Here is a 15,863-nt window from a genome sequence, read left to right as displayed (position 1 = left end):
GTCAGAGAGCACGAGCAATTAGGTGAAGAGCGGTCCGAGGTTGAACACGAATAAGGGAGAAAGGTACAGAAGTGAAGGTACTGATAAAAAAAATAAAAATGAGAGCAGAACCATTAAAAACAAATGAAAAAAATGCGCCGAAGTTTCTTCGGCGCAATCGAGTTTTCTGTACAGCGTATAATCAAGGCCACCGAAAATAGATCTATCTTTAGGTTGTCTCGGTATAATGCTGTATGAGCCGCGGCCCACGAAACTCTCAGCCGGCCGTGGTGACCTGTGTTGTTGCGTTTGCCAGAAGCACGATTATGGCTAACTTTAACCTTAAGTAAAATAAAAAAAATACTGAGGCTAGAAGGCTGCAATTTGGTATGTTTGATGAGTGGAGGGTGGATGATCAACATACCAATTTGCAGCCCCCTAGCCCCAGTAGTTTTTAAGATCTGAGGGCGGACTGAATAAGTGCAGACGAACAAAGAAAGCCGGCGCAATAGTTTTCTTTTCAGAAAACTAAAAATAGATACGGTAGCATTAGAGAGAGAGGGGTCACTAAAGTTGAGAGAAAAAATAAATAGCGTGGATGAAAGATATTTTGAGAAGTAAGGTACATTATGAGAGGATAGCTGTATTGGTAATGAATTCTTAGCAAGACTTACAAGTGGAATATTCTCTTTGTTATTTCAAGGTTAGGTCGATATGCTCAGGTACTGGAATTGAAATTATATGTATATATATTATATATGATTTTGCTGTTTGTTAATTTAGTTTTGTACCAGCATGTGGAAATGTTAAAATATCAGTCACGTGACATTGCAACCTCAATAGTGTACAAACGTGTGGAAATTTTGAAAGATATAATTTCCAGAATGCCCCAGGGAAGTTACAGTGTATTTTTTTATTTAATTCATATGAGGGCAAGTGACATTTTGTGACGTGTTAATTTTAAACTGGTCATTATGCAAATTTGGTATTCGTGTCCATTTTGAGACTGGTGTAAGCCTTGAAGCATGGTGTCTTTGGTTTACTTTCTATATTATTATTATTATTATTATTATTATTATTATTATTATTATTATTATTATTATTATTCAGAAGGTGAACCCCTTTCATATGGAACAAGGCCACCACAGGGGCCATTGACTTGAAATTCAAGCTTCCAAAGAATATTGGGATGTTCATTTAAAAGAAATATATAACAGAAAGCAATACAGGATAATATTGCTTTCTCCTGTAGCAATACAGTGGAATAGTTTTGAATCTGGTTATTGATAACATTGTTTTTCTTTGAAAATAGATTTAATAACTAAAATATGTACAATATCAAATGAAGGAAACAGTGCCTTGGTCAACAGTCTACTGAAAAAGAAGAGTGCCGATCACGGTGTGTTTCTTACATTAAGAATAAGAAGAAAATATACAAGAATAACACATGTACAAAGAAAAAAATGGTTTGATTAGTTAGGTGCTTAGGATAAATAGGTGACTGATTGGGATTAGCTTTCTATCAGTTGTTATCTGATTTGTGTTAAGCTGTAGACTAGGTAGTAAGTGATCCCTCATGGAAGTGTAGTAGAGTAGCTGCCATATATTGGGTTGTTTTCATTGCAATATGTACTTTATATTAACTATCTTACAAGTATCTTTTTTGTACCTGAGAATCGAGAGTTTTTGTCCATCAGTTGTCAGTTCTGTTTGGATTCTTTAGGCTGCACTCTTCCAGGAATATCTCTCTTGACAAGATTGTTGAATCCTTCACTTCCTATTAGGGGACTGCTTGCAGTTGTTGCTGGTCCGGAATGAAAACTTGGAGTAGGAACTGTTGATCCAGCGAAAGTACCTTGAGATGCTGTATCAAAGAGTGACACCCCAGTAATCTGATTTCCAAAGCCTGTAGGACCACCAGTACTTGCGAGCCCAGGATCAAAACTGCCACTTCCAGATCCACCAACACCAAGACCTCCTTCTAAACTACCAGGTCCACTTCCTCCAACGAAGCCACCGGATCCAAATCCACTGTCAAAATTGCCAGGGCCCGCACCTACAAGATTACCTGTCCCAGCTGCAGGGGCACTGCCAAGATTTAAAGATGAGCCACTGCTTGCTGGTTGATTTAATGTATTTGAACCATCGCCAAAGCCACCAAGATTCAAAAACTGGGTAGTTTCAAATGCACCTGGTGATGCAGTAAAGGCACTTGGTGATGCAGTAAATGCAGCTGGTGATCCAATAAGTGCACTTGGTGATGCAGTAAATGCAGCTGGTGATCCAAGAAGTGCACTTGGTGATGCAGTATCTCCTGTAGTCACTGGAGGGAGTGGTACACCAAACCCAGAACTTCCAAATCCAGCACCTCCAACTGAAGAGGGAAATTGTTCTGGTGTATTGAAATCACTTGGTGCACTATGTACTAAATTCGAAGCAGGTGCTTCTAATGCATTCCCAAGCCCTACTTCTCCACGAAAAGTTAAATCAGGAGTTGGTATGATGCCTGAAACAGCAACATCTGAAGTCCCAAACGATTGAGGGGCAACAAATGTAGGTGGTTGATTTGGTCCAAGTACACTCTGGACAACTTCAGGAACTGAAGGCACAGCAATATTAAGAGTAGTTACAGGAATAGGTGTGACTGTTCCAACTTGAGGAAATCCATCATGTGCAGCTGATGAAGCAGTTTCGAATACAGCTGGGGCAAATTCGGCCGTTTGAGCAGCAGCTGGAGGTGCAAAGCTAGTTGTGTGAGGAACGGGAGATGCAAAGCTAGTAGTGTCAGGAATAGGAGGGGCAAAGCTAGTTGAAGCTGTAGCTGAAACAGCAGGGCCAACTCCTGCCGTAGCCAAAACACCAGAGTCAAATCCAGCAGACACAGGAGGAGCAAATCCAGTTGAAGCAAGGCCAGCAGGGGCAAATCCAGCAGTAGCATGGCCAGGAGGGGCAAATCCAGCAGTAGCATGGCCAGGGGCAAATCCAGCAGTAGCATGGAGGAGGGGCAAATCCAACCGTAGCATGGCCAGCAGGGGCAAATACAGTGGTAGCCTGGCCAGCAGGGGCAAATCCAGCAGTAAGAGGGCCAGCAGGGGCAAATCCAGCAGTAAGAGGGCCAGCAGAGGCAAATCCAGCAGTAGCATGGCCAGGTGGGGCAAATCCAACTGTAGCCTGGCCAGCAGGGGCAAATCCAAAAGTAGCAGGGGCAAATCCAGCAGTAGCAGTGCCAGCAGGGGCAAATCCAGCTGTAGCCAGGCCAGCAGGGGCAAATCCAGCAGTAGCAGGGCCAGCAGGGGCAAATCCAGCTGTAGCAGGGCCAGCAGGGGCAAATCCAGCAGTAGCAGACCCAGCTGGAGTAAACCCAACATTAGATGGAATGGCATTAGCAACTCCTCCCGTAGGAGCTGTAGAGATAAATCCACCGGTTGCCGGACCTGCATTGTCAAATCCAGAACCAGTGGCAGCAAATCCAGTAGCAGCAGGGGCACCTACAGGGATTGCATTTGTGGAGGGGACAGGAGGGGCAAATGTTGGGGTGGGCACTTCAGCTTCACCAGAGAAGGCGTGAGCTCCTCCACTTACCTCTCCAGAGGAAACCGGGAAGCTTCCAAATCCAGCTTTTTCGCCAGACGTGTGTCCCCCATCAGACTCAAAACTACTGCCTTCCTCACGAATTGCGAACGATGGACTTGGTTCGTTTGACACGGGAGTGCCGTACAAAGAGCTTGGTGGCGGTGGTGGCGGTTCGTTTGCCACGGGAGTGCCGTACAAAGAGCTTGGTGGCTCAGTTTGCTGTGGGAAAGGTGTTGGGTGTACTCCAGTAGAGAGGACTTGATGACCATCAACGTGTTCTGGGGCAATGGCAACAAATGCGTGGGTTTCCTTTTGGGGTTGCACAAAAACTGGACTGTGAGGAGCTGGACTCTTTGCTGGAGCCTGTACAGGGTCTATGGCTGTGTAGAAATTCACACTACTGCCAGCTGGTATGTCTGGGAAACCTCCACCACTTATAGCATTAACAGCTCCTCCAGTTAGTTCATTTAAAATTGCAGAAATCGTGTTACCAAAATTGTTATCTGGAGTACCGTATGTTTGGGAAGGAGCAGGTGCATTGTGTGGAGCACCGTATGTTTGGGAAGGGACGGTAGAAGGGGTAGCGGCCGGGAAACCATGCTGTAAAGGATTTGAAGGGACTTGGGAATTGTATCCTTGTGGGTCCGCCTCTCTGGAACTTCTTTGGCTGGGTTGAGCAGGGACGTCAATGAGGATCACTGATCGTATCTGTCCTTCGGCAGAGCTTTTTTCTGGTTTTGCGCGTGCAGCCCCTGTTGAGAAGAAAAGGGATGTGTGTTAAAACCTTTGAAATTTGTCAGTGACAAGTATTACTGTTCTGTGTAATGCTGATTCTGGTTGCATTTGTGATTGTAACTGTTCTGTGTAATGCTGATTCTGATTGCCTTTGTGATTGTAACTGTTCTGTGTAATGCTGATTCTGATTGCATTTGTGATTGTAACTGTTCTGTGTAATGCTGATTCTGAATGCATTTGTGATTGTAACTTTTCTGTGTAATGTTGATTCTGATTGCATTTGTGATCGTAACTGTTCAGTGTGATGCTGATTCTGATTGCATTTGTAATTTTCACGAATGGAAAGGAGCTGTCGTACTATCAACTACAGTACTTTGTAATATATCTGTAAAGGATACACGAGTTCATGAACTAAGATTATAATCAGAGAAGTCGAGTCTTCAAGCTTAAGGCAAAACTGACGCAAGAACACCAAGGTTTTTGCAAAACGACGAGAAGGTATTCTTGAAAAATAAAATTTTTTAGTGGTAAAGGGCTTTGAAAGGACTGTGACAGGGTTAGCTGGCCTATATAGTTATAGTTTAATACCCGATAAGAAGATTGACTGACTGAATTCTTATTCAAAACGGATAATTGGCTATTTATACAGATCAGAGTCGTGCAGTAGAATGTGTCTTACTGGGTTGCCCCAGGACCAAGAACTTGTGGTCAATCAACAACAAAACATCAGAGGCTTTAACATCATGACAACCTGCCGGTTTTTTTTTTTTTTTTTTATAATACCTGCAAGAGTTTCCACTTTTTAGATTGATCTTGAGTGTTTCTTGACACTTGGCCCTTGAAGTTTTTGCTCGTATGTTGAAACATGCAGTCTCATAACTAACTTGACCTAGTCATGAACTGTTTTTATGACTTTAAACATGAAGGGTAGTGTAGTAAAACCTTAATAACTGGTTCGATTTTCCCAGTAAATAATATAATTGTTCGAATTAATCCTGGGGGAAAAGTAATCGCTCGAATTATTTTCTTGCTAAATAATTTAATTGGGTCAAGTTTTCACGAAAAAATGTCATTTGGTCGATTTATCCTGGAAATAATTTAATTGGGTCGATTTTCATGACAAATAATGAAATTGGGTCGATTTTTCCTGGAAATAATGTCATTGGGTCGATTTTTCCTGGAAATAATGTAATTGGGTCAATTTTTCCTGGAAATAAAGTAATTGGGTTGATTTTTCCTGGAAATAACGTAATTGGGTCGATTTTCATGAAAAATTATGTAATTGGGTCGATTTTCGTGACGCATAATGTAATTGGGTCGATTTTCATGACATATTGTAATTGGGTCGATTTTCATGACAAATAATGTAATTGGTCTCGATTTTCTTGACAAATAATGTAGAAGGTCTATTTTCATGATAAATACTGTAACTGGATCGATTTTCATGAGAATGTAATTGGGTAAATTTTCAAAACAAATAATGTAATTGGGTCGATTTTCATGACAAATAATGTAATTGGGTCGATTTTCGTGACAAAATAATGTAGTTGCTCTGATTTTCCTGGTAAATAACGTAATTGCTCTGATTTTCCTGGTAAATAACGTAATTGCTCTGATTTTCCTGGCAAATGATGTAATCGCTTCGAATCGTATAGGTATTGTGTCATGGGGAAATCATAAACAAAATGAGATAACGACTTTCTACCTCCCTGTCATTAAAGACCAAATCGTGAGATATATCTTGTGTTGAAAGGTGCCTGAATCTCAGTGTTCATTGTATGTAATTTTCTAAGAATTTCTTGTCATTAGCTTTAATCTTTTTAGGTAATTTTAATTTAACTGTTCAATAATGAATGCTGATTCTAAACCAGTTTTGAAAGTGACCAGAGCAGTGGGTTTGCACTTGTCACAAATACATTGGCTCATAATTCCACCAATTTTTTTGTTTGTTTAGATAAGAAACAGTGACAGGAACAAGCCCACCACAGGGGCCACTGACTTGAAACTCAAGCTTCGAAAGAGTGTAGTGTTTATTATTATTATTATTATTATTATTATTATTATTCATCTGGAACAAGCCCACCAAAGGGGCCACTGACTTGAAATTCTTGAAGCTTCCAAAGAATATTACGGTGTTCATTCGAAAGAAGTAACAGAAGGTAAAGGAATAATACTGAAAAAGATCAGACATTAGAAAAACAGATAAATTAACAAATCAATAAATAAATAAAAATGTGAATAAATGATTAAACTACAATGAGAACAGCATTAGGGCAGTAATGCCTCGCGTCTTCGCTTGAACTTCTGAAGAAGTTCCAGTAGGGAGGCTGTTCCACAGTCCAGAGGTCTGAGGTCTGAAGGGCCAGTGTAAGTGTACTCTTACGCGTAGAGATGCTGTGCTGTATAAATAAAGTGAAACTCACCCAGCTGCACGAACAGCAGAAGAAGCAGCAGTCTGCATCCAGTCAGCTTCTTCATCATCTTCTCTCACTCTTTTATGACACCAGTTACAGAGTCAGCTGCAAAAAAACAAGAGAGGAAGATGTCTGAGAAATGGTCATATATTTTTATTTAAATATGTGCCAGTTCCTTTTAAGGGATTTTTGTTAGAAGTCAGCCTTTTCTCAAGTTGCATTCACAAACGATGCATGTGTATGTTTATATATGTATGTATGCACGTATGTATATATGTATATGTGTATGTATTTATGTCTGTGTGATTGAAGAATGCAAGAAGAATAATTCAGATGTTAAAGAAAGCAAAGATCCCATCAACAGGTGGGATTACAAGTGAAATGTTGCAGTACAACTTATGATTCATGAGAGCGACAGCTGCCCTGACCAGCTCAACCTACCGTGCCATTACTCCGCTTTGAAGTATCCCCCCCCTCACCCAGAGGGTTCCTAGCTGCAACCCCTTTCATTCCTTTTATTGTAACTCCGTCCATATTCGATCTTCCATCTTGCTATCCACCCTCTCCTAACAATTGATTCATAGTGCAACTGCTTTGAGGTTTTCCTCCTGTTAAACCTTTCAAACCTTCTTTCTCTCCGCCCACAGATCTTAAAAACTCCTGAGGCTAGAGGGCTGCAAATTGGTATGTTGATCATCCACCTTCCACTCATCAAACATACCAAATTGCAGCCCTCTAGCCTCAGTAGTTTTATTTTATTGAAGGTTAAAGTTAGCCATAATCGTGCATCTGGCAACGCTATAGGACAGGCCACCACCGGGCCGCGGTTAAAGTATCATGGCCCGCGGCTCATACAGCATTATACCGAGACCACCGAAAGATAGATCCATTCTCGGTGGCCTTGATTATACGCTGTAGTGGCAGTACAGAAAAGTCGATTGCGCCGAAGAAACTTCGACTCATTTTTCACTTGTTTTTAATAGAAAGCAGAGTTGTCCCAATGATTTCACGAATCTCACATTAAAAAAAAAATAAAAGGTTTCCATCATTTTCTCACAGGTATTCAAAGTTGACAGCTTGATGTCAGCTGTTTAAACCAGCACATCTACATTAAAATCCCTTTCCCCTGACAGGCCATTTTTTTTAGCTGCAAGTACGTGGGAGACTTTCAGTCTCACAACAGTCCACCAACAAGTTACAATAGACCATAATAAGTGCGACTCTATATTCCTGTTTATATATAATTTATGTATGTATGTATGATATGATATATATATATGTATATATCAGTTATTATTACATTCAGACACATCCGTTTGCTAACTCATTTCAAACTTTTTGTTAGAGTTTTATCACCAGTCAGGTTTATTTTGCCAATTCTTAATGTAAACTTGTGGCATAGACTTCAAGTAAGTTCATTATATTTGTTGCATAAAACGTGCTACCCCCTTTGGGGGGGGGTTAGTGCCGTCAGTGCACCGTATGCGGCTCACTGTAGGCATTACTTGAAGGTTCTTTGCAGCGTGCCTTCCCTGGGCCCCTAGTTGCTACAACCCCTTTCGTTCCTTTTACTGTACCTCCATTCGTATTACGCTAAACCCTCTCCTAATAGTTGTTTCATAGTGCAACTGCTTTGAGGTTTTCCTCCTGTTACACCTTTCAAACCCTCTACTGTCAATTTCCATTCCAGCGCCGAATGACCTCATAGGTCCCAGTGCTTGGCCTTTGGCATAAATTCTGCATTGAACTCAACTCATACAACTGTAATGTGGAACAGTTTGCCTGGGGCAATTGTGGAGTCTTCTGGTGTGCAAACGTTGAAGCGAGCAGCAAATTAATCCGGTTTTATTTTCCGTTCCCTCAAATTTATTTAAGTTCGTTCCTGCTATATGCTGACGTCTTCTGAATGCAGGTGCATCTGTTGTATTTTCTGTTTGTTGATATATATTTATTTATCACCTTTTTCTTTTGACTTGCCTCTATCTGCAGTTGATTTTCTTTTGAAGCCCTCTTGGTTTCATACAAGTCTGTTGACTCTCTCTGTCCATAAGGGTTTTCAGCTGAAGATTCAAGGAAAGACGGAAAGATATACCACAGACCCACAATAAGTTCAATAAATTATTATTATTATTATTATTATTATTATTATTGAGAAAGAACCCTATTCATTCAACCACAGGGCCATTGACTTTATTCAAGCTTCCAAAGATTATTATGGTGTTCATTCGAAAGTAACAGATTATTAGTATTATTATTATTATTATTATTATTATTATTATTATTATTATTATTATTATTATTATTCAGAGAATGAAGAACCCCATTCTTATGGAATAAGCCCACCAAAGGGGCCACTGACTTGAAATTCAAGCTTCCAAAGATTATCATGGTGTTCATTCGAAAGTAACAGAAGGATATTATTATTATTATTATTATTATTATTATTATTATTATTATTCAGAAGAAGAAGAGATCTCACTCACTAAAAAAGAAAAAATAAATTCATCAATAGGTAGATACTGGTATGCTAGCGAGTATAATAATAGTAAGTTCAAGTGAAGATAATCGGCCTCGTTAAAAATTCTAGTTTCTGAAGTTTCACTGACCTGAACTTTCTATTCCAAGACCTTTGAACAAGACGAGTAGGAGGAGGAGGAGGAGGAGGACTGAGGAATTGGACGTTTTCCCAGAGGTAGCGAAAGTTCCTCCAGGTGGCAGTCTGAGTCAATTTGGATGTTTGCAGAGGGCCATACTAGTTTTGCTTTTGTTGTGCATTTGGAGGCATTGCTTGAGGTTCTTTGTAGCGTCTCTTCCTTAGGCAGGCCTCTAACTGCTGCTACAACTCCTTTAGTTACAGTAGTTCCTTTGACTGTACCTCCATTCACGTACTTTCAACCGTCTTCTAACAGTTGGTTCATAGTGCAACTGTAAAGGTTTTCGTCCTGTTACACCTTTCAAACCTTTTGCTCTCAATTTTCCGTTCAGCGCTGAATGGCCTCGTAGCTCCCAGCACTTATCCTTTGGCCTAAATTGTATACTCTCTCTCTCTCTCTCTCTCTCTCTCTCTCTCTCTCTCTCTCTCTCTCTCTCTCTCCAATTGCAGGTGACCAAACCTGTTTTTAGGTAGTGACAGGTTAGCGGTCTCGAATTTGGGGATCAAGTAATGACTGCATTATTTTTTAAAGGATGATGAAATCTCTCTCTTTTTTTTTTTTTTTTTTTGAAGGATGATCCCCGTAGGGGGTAGCGCCGTTCATTCCTTTTACTGTACCTCCATTCATATTCTCTTTTTTCCTTGCCATCCACTCTCTCCTAACAATTACTTCATAGTGCAACTGCTTTGAGGTTTTCTTCCTGTTGCACCTGTCAAGCCTTTTTCTGTCAATTTTCCTTTCTGATGAAATGATAATAATAATAATAATAATAATAATAATAATAATAATAATAATAATAGTGAATAAACACTATTTTTTGGAAGGCTGAATTTCAAGTCATTGGCACCTGAGGTGGGCTTCTTCCATATGAATGGGTAATAATAATAATAATAATAATAATAATAATAATAATAATAATAATAATAATAATAATTACTGGAAACGGCTCAAATTTCTTAGATGTTTTTCACTTAATCAGACGAAAGTTCAGTTTAATGTGGATTATTTTGCCATTTTGTTTTTTTGGACGGCAGAGATGAAACAACATTGCTACCCACTGAAAAGAAACAGTCCATCACCCGTGCAAGGTTATACGTACTTTCATTAATACAATTTTCGTTGGAAGCCATTGTTCTATTTTTTTTTTTTTTATAGTGGAATCGATGTTTTTTTTTCTAGAATCTTCGTATTGTCAGTTTTTTCCGATTCTCATGCGTCAATCTTCGGTGAAGAACTTGCAAACTTCCTCCTTCCATTCATTAGTTTTTTTCTGTAAAAGAAAACTATTGTGTCGGCTTTGTCTGGCCGTCCGCACTTTTTCTTGTCCGCCCTCAGATCTTAAAAACTGCTGAGGCTAGAGGGCTGCAAATTAGTATGTTGATCATCCACCCTCCAGTCATCAAACACACCAAATTGCAGCCCTGTAGCCTCAGGAATTTTGATTTTATTTAAGGTTGAAATTAGCCGTAATCGTGCTGTTGACAACTCAACAACACAGGCCACCACGGCCTGGTGTGAGTTTCATGGGCCGCGGCTCATACAGCGTTATACCGAGACCACCGAATGATAGATCGATTTCCGGTGGCCTTGATTATACGCTGTAGCGGCTGTGCATCGTGATTGGTCCACGGGTTTTAGTAATTCGTAATCTCTCTCTCTCTCTCTCTCTCTCTCTCTCTCTCTCTCTCTCTCTCTCTCTCTCTCTCTCTCAGGAATCGTTGCGTACGTTCTGCGGTTTTCAGAGGCCACGAAGAGCACCTGCTTTGATTTAGTGATTCTTTTTTTTTATTTTTGTATTCAATCGTTTCCCGAGTGATCCTTCCCTCCACGCCCCCCCCTTCCTTCCTTCTATGAGTAAAATTCCCTCCCAGATTTAAAGGAAATAAAAAATAGAAAGAGAGTGAGGGTGTTTTCATTCTCCTGGGAATGAATTAGTGAGATACTTGACACTGCTTCTGAGCGACTCTTGTCAAGAGAATAACCAGTATAATCAGAGAATTTTTAATGTTTTCCCAAGGGCTCGAACCTCCCCATTGGAAATTCTGGCGTCCTACCAAGAGGGGCGCGCCCCCCAGGTTGAGAACCACTGCTTTAAAATAGAGCTCCGGTTATTTTCAGGAGAACTTAGTGGCTTGGATTTTTTTTCGAACTAGGAGACGACGTTATTGGGTGGTATATTTCAGTTTGTGTAATGTAATTGAGTTTTGGATGATAGGATTAGGATTAGGAGGGAGGATAAGATTAGGATTAGGAGCGAGGATAGGGTTAGGAGGGAAGATAGGATCAGGATTAGGATGGAGGATCGGATCAGAATTCGGAGGGAGGATAAGGTTTGGGTAAGGAGGGAGGGTAGGATATGATTAGGATCAGGTGGAAGGATATGATTAGTATTAGGCGGAATGATAAGATTAGGATCAGGTGGGAGGATATGATTAGGATAAGGAGGTAGGGTAGTATTAGTATTAGGATTAGGTGGGAGCATAAGATCAGGATCAGGTGGGAGGATTATGGTTAGGATGAATGATAGGATTAGAATCAGGTGGGAGAATAGGATTAGGAGGGAGGATGGTATTAGAATTAGGAGGGAGACAACATTAGGATTACGAGAGAGGATAAGAGTAGGATTAGGAGGGAGGATTGGATTAGAATTAGGAGGGAGGACAGTATTAGGATTGGGAGGGATGGTAGGATTAGGATAAGATTAGGAGTGATGATATGCATAGGATTAGAAGGGAGGATATGATTAGGATTAGGGGAGAATAGGATTAGGACTGGATGGGAGGATATAGGATTGGGTGAGAGGCTATGATTAGGAGAAAAATATAGGATGATTAGAGAGAGGATATGATTATTTGATAGGATTAGGATTTGGAGGGAGGGAGAATATATATATGCGTGTATATATATATATATATATATATATATATATATATATATATATATATATATATATATATATATATATATATATATACACACACACACACACATAATCAGTACACACAGTGTAACCATCTACGCACGTGGTATACAGATCTGCTTACTCAGCAATTTGACGCACAGCCCAGTTGCAGCCTCGCTTGCAAGCTCTCGAATATGCGTACAATCACTCAACTATTAATTTATCCGGACAACTCGCTCGTTATCATCCTTGCTTATCATTTCCATTTCATTTCACTCCTGTATCTACTTACCCGATGTGAAATGGCGCGGTCGCAGGTAATGTCTAGCAGAAAATAACTATCGGGAGGTTTTTCGGGCGTGGCAAATAACTCTCTCTCTCTCTCTCTCTCTCCCTCCCTCGTTATCCAGCCAACTGCTAGCAAGAATCCACACTGACTACAAAAGCCACCTTCACCATCCTTTATACTTTCGCCTAGCCCACAAGCAAAAAACTGGTTCGTCCGGCCGACGGCAGCGGCGGCGGCGGCGGCGGCGGCGGCGGCGGAGACGTCCCTTGGTTTATAATACATTCCTCCGCTACGCCTAAGATTATCTTTCTTTCACTTTCTGGAGCGTTCCGATTCGGCGTCGTCGTCGTCGTCGTATGGAAAGATAGGTGTGGTTTTTAGTCTCCTCTGTCTCTTATTTATTTTTTTTTTTCTTTTCGGCGTCCCTCAGGGCCCATAGCTGCTACCCCTTTCATTCGTCTTTGCTTAACTTCCATTAGAATTCTCTTTATTCTTGTCTTACTTTCCAGCCTCTTCTAACAATTAATTCACGGTGCATCTGCAAAGGTTTTCCTCCTGTTACACCTTTCAGACATTCCGTTCTCCCAGTTTGCGTCCCTTCGGCCCCTAGCTGCGACCCCCTTTCTTTTTACCATACCCCCGTTGATATTCCCTCTGCCACCTTACTTTCCCCCACCCCCTCTCCTAACGATTGATTCACAGTGCAACTGCAAAAGGTTACACCTTTCAAGCCTTTTCTCTCAATTTCCGTTTCAGCGCTAAATGACCTCAGTGTCATAGGTCCCAGCGCTTGGCTTTTGGCCTAAATTCTATATTCTATTCTCTAACCACCTATTTTTCTATAGGTGAAATATTTAATATTGATTTAGAGGATGATGAACCCAAGATCATTCTGAGCTTCTGGCGAAATTCGGCAGGATTAGAAGGGCCACAATGCTTGTTTCAAAGGTCAAGAACAGCATAGTTTAGAGTGTGACCTTTTTTTTTTTTTTTCTTAAGTGCTACACATCCGCACCGCCGTGTTTGAGTGAATGGGTCTTTTGAAGTTTGTAGATTTTTTGTTTAGTTTTTTTTTATCTTTAATCGTAATTTTTTTTATGATTAAAATATTTCCTTGGTCAGTGACTATACTCGGTGCAACTCAGAATTATATATATGTATCTTCTATTTATAAAACTTTTTATTATTTATTTTTTTACTCATAATATATATATTAAATATATATTTGTGTCTATGCTTGTTTAATTACATTATTATATATATATATATATATATATATATATATATATATATATATATATATATATATATATATATATATATATATGTATATATATATATTACATATTGTATGATTGTGTATATTCTCTCTCTCTCTCTCTCTCTCTCTCTCTCCCCATGGTGGTTGTGCTGACATTATATATAACGCCTTCGGCAATAATTACTGATAGAGTATAAACCCCGCCCTCCGGCTAGGCAATACATTCTGGCCTTTGACTTAAGACTAAGGTTTTTCTTTCGTCTCGTCGTCTGTCTTAGGTCTTTTTTTTTTTACCTCTTTGGTGCTAAAAGGCTTTTTTTTCCATCTGAAATGCTAAAAGATTTTTTCCTTGGGTGCTAAAAGACTTTTTTTCTCTTCGGCGCTAAAAGGCTGTTTTTTTTTTTTTTTTTCGGTGATAAAAGGCTTTTTTTTTTCGGTGCTAAAAGGCTTTTTTTTTTTTTCTCCTGTGCTAAAAGTTTTTGCTGTATCTACGGTGCTAAAGGGCCGTTTTTTTCGGTGCTAAAAAACTTTTTTTGTTTTTTTTTATGCTAAAAGGCCCCCTTTTTTTTCGGTGCTAAAAGTTTTTTTTTATCTCCCGTGCTAAAAGGCCTCCCCCACCCACCGGTGCTAAAAGGCTTTATTATTCTTTTTTCCCTCAGTAACAGACGGTAAGGTCCAGTTTTCCAATTCGTCAGTTTTACTTTCCTCTGCTTTCCAAAGCCGACGGGGTGTGCGGTCTGCCTAACGAGGAAAAGATAGATTAGATATTTCTGGAAACTTTCTTTCGTTGTTTAGAAGGGATTGTTTTGTTCACCCCGTTGTCTTGCATTGTTTGGAGGGGATTGTTTTGTTTACCCCCGTCGTCTTTCGTTTTTGGAGGGGATTGTTGTGTTTACCCCGTCGTCTTAAATTTTTGGAGGGGATTGTTTTGTTTACCCCGTCGTCTTTCATTTTTGGAGGGGATTGTTTTGTTTACCCCGTCGTCTTTCATTTTTGGAGGGGATTGTTTTGTTTACCCCGTCGTCTTTCATTTTTGGAGGGGATTGTTTTGTTTACCCCGTCGTCTTTCATTTTTGGAGGGGATTGTTTTGTTTACCCCCGTCGTCTTTCATTTTTGAGGATTGTTTTGACCCCGTCGTCTTTCATTTTTTTGTTTACCCCGTCGTCTTTAATTTTTGGAGGGGATTGTTTTGTTTACCCCGTCGTCTTTCATTTTTGGAGGGGATTGTTTTCCCCGTCGTCTTTAATTTTTGGAGGGGATTGTTTTGTTTACCCCGTCGTCTTTCATTTTTGGAGGGGATTGTTTTGTTCACCTCGTCGGCCATCTTTTGACAGTTAGGCAGTTTTTGTTGTGATTAATGTTCGTGGGACCCCGTAGGGGGTTAGTGCCGTCAGTGCACCTCACGCGGTACACTGTAGGCATTACTCAAGGTTCTTTCCAGCGTCCCTCCCTTGGGCCCCCCGCTGCAACGTCTTTCAATGATTTTACTGTACCTCCATTCATGTTATTTTTCTTCCATCTTGCTATCCATCCTCTCCTAACAAGCATTTCACAGTGCAACTGCGATGTTTTCCTCCTGTTACACCTGTCAGACCTACCCACTCTCAATTTCCTTTCCAGCGCTGAGTGACCTCATAGGTCCCAGTGCCTGGCATTTGGCCCAAACTCTATATTCAGTCAGTATTCAATATTCGTAGGATGAAATTGATTGGAATTTCATATGTAAATAGTTAGAGGATTCTTCCTGTTGGCACTCCCGTTGTAAAAGAAAACCTTAACCACGGCCCAGTGGTGGCCTGTCCTATATCGTTGCCAGATGCACGATTATGGCTAATTTAACCTTAAATAAAATACTGAGGCCAGAGGGCTGAAAATTGGTATGTTGATCATCCACCCTCCAGTCATCAAACATACCAAATTGCAGCCTTCTAGCCTCGGTAGTTTTTATTTTATTTTAGGTTAAAGTTAGCCATGATAGTGCATCTGGTAACGATAACAGGCCACCACCTGGCCGTGGTTAAAGATTCATGGGTCGCGGCTCAGGCAGCATTATAC

The 15,863-nt window shown here is 40.3% G+C and overlaps 2 protein-coding genes across 2 annotated transcripts in view; one reads left to right on the top strand and one right to left on the bottom strand.

The window, feature by feature from the left end:
- LOC136856578 (RING finger protein 17-like) overlaps positions 1-15,863 on the top strand; it is a 122,303-nt gene that overhangs the window by 24,814 nt on the left and 81,626 nt on the right. The gene's annotated exons all lie outside the window — the stretch shown is intronic.
- The window catches only part of LOC136856537 (mucin-2-like), a 33,759-nt gene continuing 19,575 nt past the window's right edge, over positions 1,680-15,863 (bottom strand). The window contains exons 3-4 of the mRNA XM_067134379.1: positions 3,562-4,304; positions 1,680-3,467 (exon numbers count right to left, since the gene is read on the bottom strand). Of these exons, the coding sequence (XP_066990480.1) occupies positions 1,680-3,467; positions 3,562-4,304 (2,531 nt within the window). The remainder of the gene's footprint in view (positions 3,468-3,561; positions 4,305-15,863) is intronic.

The sequence above is a fragment of the Macrobrachium rosenbergii genome, chromosome 36 (genome assembly GCF_040412425.1).
Source record: "Macrobrachium rosenbergii isolate ZJJX-2024 chromosome 36, ASM4041242v1, whole genome shotgun sequence".
Classification (NCBI taxonomy): domain Eukaryota; kingdom Metazoa; phylum Arthropoda; class Malacostraca; order Decapoda; family Palaemonidae; genus Macrobrachium; species Macrobrachium rosenbergii.
The sequence above is the reverse complement of the archived record's forward strand: the minus strand, read 5'-3'. Positions and strand labels throughout refer to the sequence as shown.